The 11,727-nt window shown below is 44.4% G+C and overlaps 1 protein-coding gene across 1 annotated transcript; it reads left to right on the plus strand.

Annotated features, from left to right (window-relative positions):
* Nucleotides 1–702: 702 nt before the first annotated feature.
* LOC133139563 (chymotrypsin-like elastase family member 2A) lies at nucleotides 703–11,636 on the plus strand. The gene is made up of 8 exons (XM_061259135.1): nucleotides 703–742; nucleotides 1,481–1,569; nucleotides 2,674–2,771; nucleotides 3,827–3,949; nucleotides 4,564–4,700; nucleotides 4,970–5,115; nucleotides 6,060–6,268; nucleotides 11,417–11,636. The coding sequence occupies exons 1-8, from the start codon at nucleotides 703–705 to the stop codon at nucleotides 11,634–11,636; spliced, it is 1,062 nt and encodes a 353-aa protein (XP_061115119.1).
* Nucleotides 11,637–11,727: the final 91 nt, after the last annotated feature.

Genomic DNA, 11,727 nt, shown 5'->3' on the forward strand with positions numbered 1-11,727 from the left:
TATTAGAACATGAAAGGTGTATGAGAATACCTTGTATCAAATAATGATGAATAAACTTTGTTTAGTTGGCCCTAAAATTTTCATTAAATATATGGAGGGAGTACATCAACTGAAGGGAAAATTCAATTGAATTGAACATGTATGCATTTATTTCTTTACATTTGCCTTGAAACAACCTTAAACATAATGTAATTATCACTACATACAATACCATTTTTCTTTTCTGGATGAGAATGTTCAAGAAGAGAAAAATATGTAATTTTTAAAAATGTTAATGAACAAATCAATCTCATATTATAATTTAATGTTCCAATTATTGTTATCAATTTAGCATTAGTGTAATTTCAAGGGTTTTTAAATTCTATAGCTCTGTCTGGGCCTATTAGGATTACATTTGTAAAAACATTTGTTTGAAACTATGGATGAACAACTCAGCCTTTTGGGCTTCGGGTAATGGTGGGAAAATTCAGATAAAACTCATGTGGCGTGTCTCCCTCCTGCCCTGATTGGTTAATAGTTATACAACACCAGTTGACCTCAGTTCCAATATTAAGGCGAGGCTATTTTTAATTTTTTGTCCAAAGTGCATTATTGATATAATTATCCAGATGAGCATGTGTAATATTTCCCAGAATTGCATTTAATTCTCATTCCCTAGATATATAAGGCCCCAGCTCAGGAACATTAATTGAAGATACAATCATGATGAAGTTTGTGGTCCTGGCTGTTCTCATTGCTGGCGGTGAGTAAGAATTGTCCCATTCTCTTTCAGATACATACTGCCCTATTACTTCTACCTAATCTGATAAAGAATGGATTAGATATTATTGCTTTGGGTTTTGTCTGATCATAATCACACTGTGAAACTAAAGCATTGGACAACAAGGCATTTACAGCATATTGGACCTGTTCCACATACAGAGTAAACTCATTCTTGGAATAAATTGAATTTTGTTTGGTGAAACTCCATTAGAAATTGAATTTACACCAGAGTTTGGCTTAATGTGCATCTGTGAAACTGGCCCATTCGGTCTCAAGGAAATAAACGAACCCAGTTTGACCTATTATTGAATTTATTCATTTATTTATGAGCTCCTGTTTAAGATGATAATAAATTGATGATATTATTTTTATGGGGCTGTAGAGACAGGTAACATCCAGGTAACATACTTGGTATCTTCGATATGTGCATTTGTTTATGTGTGTGTGTGTGTGTGTGTCTGTATGCGCATGTCTGTGTATCTGCATATCTGTATGTGTGTGTGTGTGTGTGTGCATGTCTGTATGTGCGTGTGTGTGTGTGTGCATGTCTGTATGTGCGTGTGTGTGTGCATGTCTGTATGTGCGTGTGTGTGTGTGTGCATTTCTGCATGCGCTTGTCTGTGTGTGCCTGTCTGTCTGCATGCGTGTGTCTGTGTACGCACACACGTCTGTATGTGCGTGTGCATGTGTGCGCACACTGTATGCGTGTGTTCCCCAGCCTACGGATGTGGGCTGCCCACGTTCCCCCCCGTGGTGACCAGGGTGGTTGGAGGTGTGGACGCCAGGCCCTACAGCTGGCCCTGGCAGGTGAGTTCAGTCAGGTGTTAAACTTCACTACTGTCCCATTATCCATGCAGTCAAACTTTAATATTGCTCCGTTCTGAAAGGTATTTTCCCAGGGTGCTTTGCAAATTAAATTACATGGATATAATACAATATAATAATAATATAATGATATAATATATAATAATAATATATGGGATGGGGAAAATGAAGGAAAACTTTCAGGATCAATATCAACCTAAATTCCTAAAATGAGACTTACCAAAATAATATGAACATGGTAAAGGGGGCAACCTGTAGCCTAGTGGCTAAGGTACATGGCTGGTACAAGCCACGGTGTAGCTACGATAGTCTTATCAACTGTAAGTCACTTTGGATAAAAGTGTCAGCTAAACTACAAATATTATTAATGCGGTACAGTAATCTCCAGATTTTGTCATTCATACACTGTAAAGATATATTGACCTCTCGACAATACAGTATGTCCAGTATACAGTACTGTGCAAAAGTCTTAGGCACTGGTATAACATTCTGTACACATAAGATTCTTTCAAAAATAATTCAATGAAAGGTCCTAAATAAATGTACTACATTTACATTTGAGTAATTTGCCAGAATAGTTAAGAACTGAATCAAATCAATATTTTTTGTGACCACCCTTGTTAAAACTGCATCACTTCTCTGAGATAGCCAACGCTGTCCTGCAGTTCTATAAGACAATCAGCAGGGAGGTTGTTCCAAGCATGTAGGAGAACTTGCCACAGTTCTTCTGCAGACTTTGGTTGGCTCCTTGCTTCTGATCTCAGACAGCCTTGATCAAGTTTTTATGTGAAAAGTAGTCAATTGCTTACAGTAATATGTTACTTTTTTAAATTAAATACAAAAATGTCTCTGTAAAATGAAATCTTTTGGAAAACGAATATTTGGAAATCCCAAATGTGTTCTTTTATACTAATACACACAAATATAATAAAGTCTAGGGTGCCTAAGACTTCTGCACAATACTGTACAGTACTTAGGAATACCTTTTCAGAAATTTTTTTGATAATCATTGATAAACTTAAAGAGTAAGTCCCCCATTACTTGCATGTTTTCCTGACCGTCTTCTCAATTTCCGCCGGACCGAAGATCTCTCTCCAGTACACCAGTAACGGCAACTGGTACCACACCTGCGGGGGCACCCTGATCAGCAACGACTGGGTCCTCACAGCCGCGCACTGCATCAGGTGAGAGAGCAGGACGGGGGGGGGGGGACGCCATCAGCATCATCAGCATCATCCATTTGCTCAGTATAAACCCATAAACCCATACACACGTGCACATGCACATGTGTACATCTTAATTCCACTGAACTGATTGTGGAGGAGTATTCGCATAACGGGCATACACACTGTTGACCAGAAGTTGAACCTGACCGGAGCTGTACCTGACTATCTGTGTGTTTCACCATGTACTGTACCTGACTGTCTGTGTGTTTTACCAAGTACTGTACCTGACTGTCTGTGTGTTTTACAAGGTACTGTACCTGACTGTCTGAGTGTTTTACCATGTACTGTACCTGACTGTGTGTTTTACCAAGTACTGTACCTGACTATCTGTATGTTTTACCAAGTACTGTACCTGACTGTCTGTGTGTTTTACCAAGTACTGTACCTGACTGTCTGAGTGTTTTACCAAGTACTATACCTGACTGTCTGACTGTTTTACCATGTACTGTACCTGACTGTCTGACTGTTTTACCATGTACTGTACCTGACTGTCTGACTGTTTTACCATGTACTGTACCTGACTATCTGTGTGTTTTACCAAGTACTGTACCTGACTATCTGTGTGTTTTACCATGTACTGTACCTGACTGTGTGTTTTACCATGTACTGTACCTGACTATCTGTGTGTTTTACCAAGTACTATACCTGACTGTCTGTGTGTTTTACCAAGTACTGTAACTGACTGTGTGTGTTTTACCATGTACTGTACCTGGGGCGACATGGCTCAGGCAGTAACAGCAGTCGTCTGGCAGTCGGAGGGTTGCCGGTTCGATCCCCCGCCCGGGCTGTGTCCAAGTGTCCCTGAGCAAGACACCTAACCCCCAAATGCTCCTGACGAGCTGGTCGGCGCCTTGCATGGCAGCCAATCGCCGTCGGTGTGTGAGTGTGAGTGTGAGTGTGTGTATGAATGGGTGAATGAGAAGCATCAATTGTACAGCGCTTCGGATAAAGGCGCTATATAAATAGCCTAACCATTTACCCGACTCTGTGCTCCTCTCTGGCCTGCGCTGCAGCTCCAGTCGCACCTACAGGGTGGTGCTGGGGAAGCACAACCTGAAGGAGACGGAGGTGGACTCTGTGGCCATCCCCGCCAGCAAGATGATCGTCCACGAGAAGTGGAACCCCTTCTTCATCCGGTACGAGGTATTTCCGGAAAATACCGTTTCCATTTTAGACACTAATTACAGCACATTCATAAAAGGTCTGCACTCAGCATTTTATTTTATTTTTTTTACATTGAGATGAGGCTGAAGAAGCAGACATTTTGGCACACTGCCGTAATCAGGAAAATGGTTTTATATTCTGATGACAGCATTGTATGGGCAAACTTTAAAATGGCACGTCAGGAGAACAGTTTAATAAGAGAGGGATTCACATCCATTATTTGTGGGTAGGTAGGCTATAATCAAGTACCTAATCCAGGCCATGAAATCTAAGTGTAATATGCATTTTAATTAGAAATGGGCTGCACTGTTATGTCTGGAAAAAACAGATCATACACAGGGTCTCGGCACACCACAGACGCATATGCAAATATTTTTTACATGCTTTTCAGTAAAATTTTCTCTTCAGCCAATGTGATGTGATGTAATGAAATGTGACTTGACAATTATTTAATTTAAGGCACGCCATGAATTCAGTCATTGTAAGGATGATTTCCCAATAATCTCAGCTCACATAAACACCTTTGGTTTTTGACTCTGATTGGTCAGAGGCTTTAACTGGACTCTTCCTGTGGGCGTTTCCGCAGTAACGACATCGCGCTGATAAAGCTGGAGGCGCCCGTCACCGTTAGCGACGCCATCATGCCCGCGTGTCTTCCTGAGGCCGGCTACATCCTGCCCCATAACGAGCCCTGCTACGTCACCGGCTGGGGGCGCATCTACAGTGAGCTCCGTCCCTCAACACCCTCTCCCCTGGGATGCATTAGTGTGCTCCTTTAACCAACTTATGAACGCATAAATTAGCGCAGAGCTCTGCATCCTGAGAAAATATGAGTGTGTAGCCTGCTGGTAAACTCTGCACCGTGTTCTGGTGAGCAGTACTCGCTCTGCCCTGCAAGGGTCCAACACCGCTGCCTCATCCTAACCCATGAGGGCCTGTAGGCCTCAGTGCTCACCCGGTAAAGCCCCGCTCTGCCCTGCCTCCCTCCACAGCCGGCGGCCCCATCGCTGACGTCCTGCAGCAGGCCCTGCTGCCCGTGGTGGACTTCCCCACCTGCACCAAGCCCGACTGGTGGGGCAGCCAGGTGAAGGACACCATGGTGTGCGCCGGCGGAGACGGCGTCGTGTCGGGCTGCAACGTGAGTCCCCCCGGTCCCCCCGGTCCTCCCAGTCCCCCCGGTCCCCCCGGTCCTCCCAGTCCCCCCGGTCCCCCCGGTCCTCCCAGTCCCCCCGGTCCTGGCAGTCCTCCCAGTCCCCCCAGTCCTGCCAGTCCCCCCGGTCCCCCCGGTCCTGCCAGTCCCCCCAGTCCTCCCAGTCCTCCCAGTCCTGCCAGTCCCTCCAGTCCCCCCAGTCCCCCCGGTCCTCCCAGTCCTCCCAGTCCCCCCAGTCCCCCCAGTCCTCCCAGTCCCCCCGTTCCCCCCAGTCCTCCCAGTCCCCCCAGTCCTCCCAGTCCCCCCAGTCCCCCCAGTCCCCCCAGTCCTCCCAGTCCTCCCTCTCCACACTGCTACATCAGCTACAGGCTGCTCCCTTTGGCACTGTTCGCTCTTCTGGAAAAACTCTTCCAGTTATTCTCACTTTGAACATCACCCCGCTGAACGAAACAGCTCAAGCTAGCTTTTTGAAACAGCCGACAGCTGTTTGACCAGTGCAAACCATAACCAGTTGATTTGACCAGTTGAAGCTAGGTTTTGAAACAGCTGGTAGCAGGTTGACCAGTTTAGAGCAGCTCCAAACATGGTTTGACCAGCTCAACCTTGAAACAGATGGTAGCTGGTAATTTCAAGATGGTCATAGCTGGATTTTACACTAGGACAGTCTATATACACTGAAATCAGGTTGGTAACGTGCTTCCCTAAAAACTACATGTAAATATTGTGTTGTATGTTTTTGTATAATAGGGCCTCCTATAATAGAGGAGCAGTTTCAGGAACAATAATAACAGAACGATGAATAAAAAGCAGGAGAGTTCACCTGCTAAACGCTGACCTGCAGAATCCGGCCCATGTCCCGGACACGGGCCCTGAGCAGCCCCCGTTCCTCCCGGTCTGATACGGGGGTGTGTGTTTGTTTTTCGGGCCGGCAGGGAGACTCCGGCGGACCCCTGAACTGCCAGAACGCCGACGGGGCCTGGGAGGTCCACGGCATCGTGAGCTTCGGCTCAGGGCTCAAGTGCAACCTGGCCAAGAAGCCCACCGTCTTCACCCAAGTCAGCTCCTACATCGACTGGATCAACACCGTGAGTGCAGCTCACCCCACCGCCACACAACCCCGCAAACACACTTATTATCAGCGGTATGAAAGCCTAGTGCTGCCCGATGTCACGACTGGTGTCAGCCTTTCGCAGAAAATAGTCAGAAAACCACTTCTTCAGGCCTGTTCTCTGCCAGCCACTACATAATTACACTCACTACATTTGCACAGTGTGCTTTCACACACTGGGGGGCGCAGTGTAGCGGCTTGGTTATGGAGCAGGGCTCGTAATGGCCAGTAAAAACTGTAGGTTTGATTCCCAGGTTGGGCGCGGCTGTACGTTGTGAGCTACAGTAGGTCCCTGCCCTAAACTACTTCAGTAAAGACATCCACCGCTATAAATGGATTGTATGTAAAAATGGAACGTATACTGTGTAAGTTACTCCAGATAAGGGCATCTGCTAAAAGCCTAAAATGTCAATTTTTAAAATGCACTCATGAACAGTTATAGGTGTTGTTTGAACAAACAATGTCATAAGAAACTCACCCCAACTCACTTATAAGGTTCAGCAATCTTCCATTATACAAACACGGTTAAAATTCCCCTAGCAGAATCGAGAGACAAAAACAGTTCCCCCACACAAACACACAAACACACACACATGCACGCACCCAGACACACATACGCACACACACACACGTATGTACACAGACACACACACACACACGCACACACACACGCACGCACGAACACGCACACACACGCACGCACACACGCACTCACACACGGACACACAGACACACAGACACACACACATGCACGCACCCAGACACACACACACACACACACACACACACAGACACACACACACACACACACACACACACACACGCACACAGACACAAACACACAGACACACACACGCACGCACACACCCAGACACACACACACATGCACACACACAAGCACGCACACAGACACAGACGCACACACACACACGCACGCACACAGACACACACACACACTCACACACACGCACACATACACACACCCGCACACAGACACACAGACACACACACGCACGCACACAGACACACACACATAGACACACACACACGCACGCACACAGACACACACACACATGTGCACACAGACACACATACACACACACACACACACACACACGCACAGGCTGATTTAATTCCAGACACTGCCATTATGTATCATAAATTGCATTCTTTTTCATTAAATTTGCATTAATGTCTTTATAAATGCTTCAGGTAAAGGCAAAAAGTTCAGCCAAATCAGTCAGTTCCAGCAAGGTGTCAGAAGAAATCACAAAGCATATCTTAAATTAAAATGACGTTAGATAATGAAATGGATGTTATGAGAAAAGCTCAATGAATAATTCTGAAAGTATCTATTAACAAATCAGATCAATATGCGTTGTCTCCAGAAGTCTCTCTGTCTGCAATAACAAGCTTGTATATGTAAAATATCAATAAATCAATCAATTCCCCTTCCCACAATGCAAATACTGCCAGAGGGAGTGAGAGAGAATATTGCATTCCACTGCAATATTAATAATGCTTCAGCAATATTAATGCCCCTCCAGTATCAATAATGCCTGCGGAGTATCAATAATTTCTCTGCAATATCAATAATGCCCCTGGGGTATCAATACGTCCTCTGGGGTATCAATAATGCCCCTGGGGTATCAGTACTGCCCCTGGGGTATCAATACTGCCGCTGGGGTATCCAGGTTACACAGTGTGTGATGCTCAGCTCTGTGTTAATCGCACTGATCCAAAATCTGTTTCCTGTTTCTGCAGCAAATGGTCAGCAACTAAGGAGAGAGACCTCGTAAGCCGTACGCCAGAACGCCATCATCTGAGAAGAATCCATCAATAAACTTACGTGTGATCAAATGAACCGAGGCATGCTTTGTCAATTCAAGGATGCGCAATTTCACAGAACGGGCACATACTGTATGTCGGCATAAAAAGTAAAACCCCGAATGACACCTGTATAATTGTACAGCAGCACACAACATCAATTACAACAGGAGAACATAATGATGAGAACCTTTTCCTAACACTAAAGTGTACCTACTGCTTAGTTTGCCTAAACGTGAAACAATATCTTGAACCGTATCAAGCCGTATCAAGCCTAGCTTACCATGTCCTGGTAAGCTATTCTGCACAATGACCACTCTCAGGTGTGAAAAAATACTTCCTAATGAATCCATTTGTATACTCCTGGCAGTATTTGAAAAGACACACGACTTTTCAAATTCCTCAGACTTTGAAGGACGACAGAGAATAAGAAATAAAGAAACCACTGCATTGTTTTGTTTGTATGCCTTTCTGGCTTTCACAAACATATGACACAGCTTATTCTGTGCAGCACAAAGAGAACATTTTCACCTGAAATGAAAGGTTTGCCCAGTGTACTTAACATTTGCAGTTAAAAGTCTGCAAAGTGTCTACATTTTACCCTCAGTCAAACAATCTTTTCTTTTTTCTATTCTTTTTTTAGAGAGAGGCAGTGCATAACAAACCCAAACGAAAACAGCCATGGAAAACAATCTTAACCGAATCATTTAAACATCAATCTTTCAAGCTAACACATTTCACTTCTATTTATCCTGCTGACAAAACCTGTGTTTTCCAAGTAGTGACTGAATGTTATGACACACTGTGGGAGTTTATCATTTACTTTATGAAGTAAAATTCCACTGCCTAAGAAAGACACAGGGGTAAATAAACATAACCCACTGCAAGCAAGACTCCCAGCATTCCTGACCTTTCCCCGTTTGAATATACACAACCCATCGTCCTGCTTTCCATAATCCAAAACAGACTCACTGTGATTCAAATTTCACTGACCTCATTTCCACTCGCAGCGGAAGGAGCACCTTAAAGACGGAGAGAAATCTTGGTTTTATTAATTCTAATGCTCCACTAGAGGGCAGCGCAGTGCACCGGTTTCTATAGTGGATAGTGGACAATAAACACTGTAAACTGAAGGGGTTTGTCTTCATAGTAATACCAGTAGTTTTACTTTATGGAAACCAGGAATGTGAAAATATCACTACAAACTTCACAAGCAACAGGACACACAGATAAACAACGAAGACAAAATGTGCGTGGAATGAGAGTTGTGGTGAGAGAGGTGTGGTTTGAGTAGGGAGGTGTCATTTTCGTATAGAGGGGTACATTACAGCTCCTAATTGCGCATATTCCATGTTTTATGACTTACACATGACGGCTATAGAAGAATAGCCATAACGTCAAAATGCTGGCTTTCAAATGTAGGTAATAAAAGACCTTGTCAAGGACAGAGGGTTACAGGAATTTGCACTGTCAGTCCTCACTAAGTCTGGCTGTAGAGTTCTGGGCGCTTAGTACAGCAGGTTGGCCCAAGCACTTCCAGCAATAGATCAAATGATTTAGCTTCAGAACGTTCAGCACCACAGAGAGATTGTCATTGCTGACACAATGTTCTCGATATTGCTGAACACTGTACAGGGGAATTGAGTTAGAGAAGATTCCCCCTAAAAAGAGTGCCTTAAATTAAAAGAAAAAAAGATCGTTTTTAAGTGCTGGATGGGGGGGGGGGGGCAATGTTTTGAGGGGAAAAGGAAAAAAAAAAACGGTTTAATGTTCTGTGTGAGAAATATTTTTGAATAAAATAAAATAAACACACTTGATCATAAAAAAAAAATAAAAAAATAAAAAAATAAATAATGCCAGAAATATTTGCAAGGAAAGTCACTTGCCTGAAAAACCTGAACACAGAACGTGCCAAAAAAACGCAGTACAGAAGCCGTCTGACGAGTCACACCAGACAGAGACGCTCAGACACAAATATGAGTAGCGTTTCCATTTTATTACCAACAATTTCAGGAGAGGAGCATATCCTCCTTAAAAACACATTAAAAATAAATACATCTCATTCAATACTGATTTACATTATTGAAACAGTCTGCCGCACATTTCCAGCACTCGTGTTATTGCAGCAGAACCTGAACCCAGTATTTAAACAATTCCTGTGGGCCCAGGTGGCGACAGTAATACAATGCGACACCGATAAACAAAGACGTAGCACAGTGAGTGTACAATAAGGCGACCCCAACCCATGCGCTCAGCAGATTCTTCAGGCTTCCGGGGAAAAAAGGATCCCAAGTCGGTGAAATTATGCATGTTCTGCATAAAGAAAGGAACACCGTCGTTCGGTTAGGAAGCAACATTTAAGAACGTTCAGTGCTGCCGAAATCCCGTCTGAACCGTAATCCAAACCGGTCGTTCGTGGTTGCACCGCAGAGCGAATGCAAAAACCAACCATATCTCTCACAGGGATTTTTCAGTGAATATTTGGAATTTCTATCCAACCTAAAGTTTTACGCCCCGTCACACACACACACACACACACACACACACACACACACATACACACACAGACGCACACACATACACACACAGACTCACACACATAGAAATGTATTCATCTCATGTATAATCACAATTGAAACAGCAGATCAATTGAGTTTGAGATCAATTTACAGTAACGGTACTGTACATATTGCAGATAAAAGGTTTAGATTACTGAATCTAATTACAAATGATCTCTTAAAATGTAGGCCTTATCAGAACCACCTCTAATACTACATTTAATAATAAAAAAGGGATAAAAACAAGAGCTAAAATGCATGGTACGTATTTACCATGTCTTGCCAGGCAGGCCACCTATTCCCAGACTACAAATTGGGACCAAATATTTTTTCCACACCAAAATGGACAGAATGAAAAGGAGAAGAGATGAACATGGTAATTATATAATCCATAAATCTAAGGTAAACATTATCTTAAACGGAATTGTGGATACCACCTTTGCTTTATAACAAAGGAGACCAAGTAGCTATTTTTTTTCACATTCATGATGAAATGTAATATATCACAAGAACCAAATAAGCTTTTCAAATAAACTTACTAAAGGAAGCACTGGTATAAAGTGATACAAGAGACACGTCATACCCATCCTGTGTCACCGCACGTCGAGTTCAATTTTCTACAGAAAGTTTGTCAGTGAATTGAATTGTTTGTGGGGGGGGGGGGGGGGGGATTCTTCTGTAGCCGAACTGAAATAACATCGCCAGCGGAAGAGCTCTTTCAGGGTCCAGAACAGCGGGCTGAAGAACCTGGAGCTGAACCCTCGGCGTGGGACACTTCCTGTCCTCGGGGGTGTAGTTCTCGGGGAGCAGAGAACGTGGCGTTTCAGGTGCAGCAGTCAGAGGAGACACAGAGAGCGCAGTCAGAGCAGGGAGCCGAGAGGACCGCCCCTTCCCGCCGGCAGCTGGGCAGTCAAAGAGCTCCTCTGTGCCCCCCCGTTCGTCTGCGGAGACGCTGCAGAAACGGCACGCAGCTGCCCTCAGATCGAGCGGCCCTCGGTCCCCGGACCTGCAGCTGAGGAGCCCCGTGTCTCCGGGGCTCCTGCACCGAGCGCACTCCGCGACCCGGCGCATACCGCTCCGATTCCACCAATCGGCTCGCCGTCTTCT

Source organism: Conger conger, chromosome 10 (assembly GCF_963514075.1).
Source record: "Conger conger chromosome 10, fConCon1.1, whole genome shotgun sequence".
In the NCBI taxonomy this organism is placed as follows: domain Eukaryota; kingdom Metazoa; phylum Chordata; class Actinopteri; order Anguilliformes; family Congridae; genus Conger; species Conger conger.

Coding starts and splice junctions, on each gene's coding strand:
- LOC133139563 (XM_061259135.1), top strand. CDS start 703: ATGATGAAGTTTGTGGTCCTGGCTGTTCTCATTGCTGGCG. Junction 1,570..2,673: donor CCTACAGCTGGCCCTGGCAG/GTGAGTTCAGTC, acceptor GCCGGACCGAAG/ATCTCTCTCCAGTACACCAG. Junction 6,269..11,416: donor AAACACACTTATTATCAGCG/GTATGAAAGCCT, acceptor TCGGGGGTGTAG/TTCTCGGGGAGCAGAGAACG.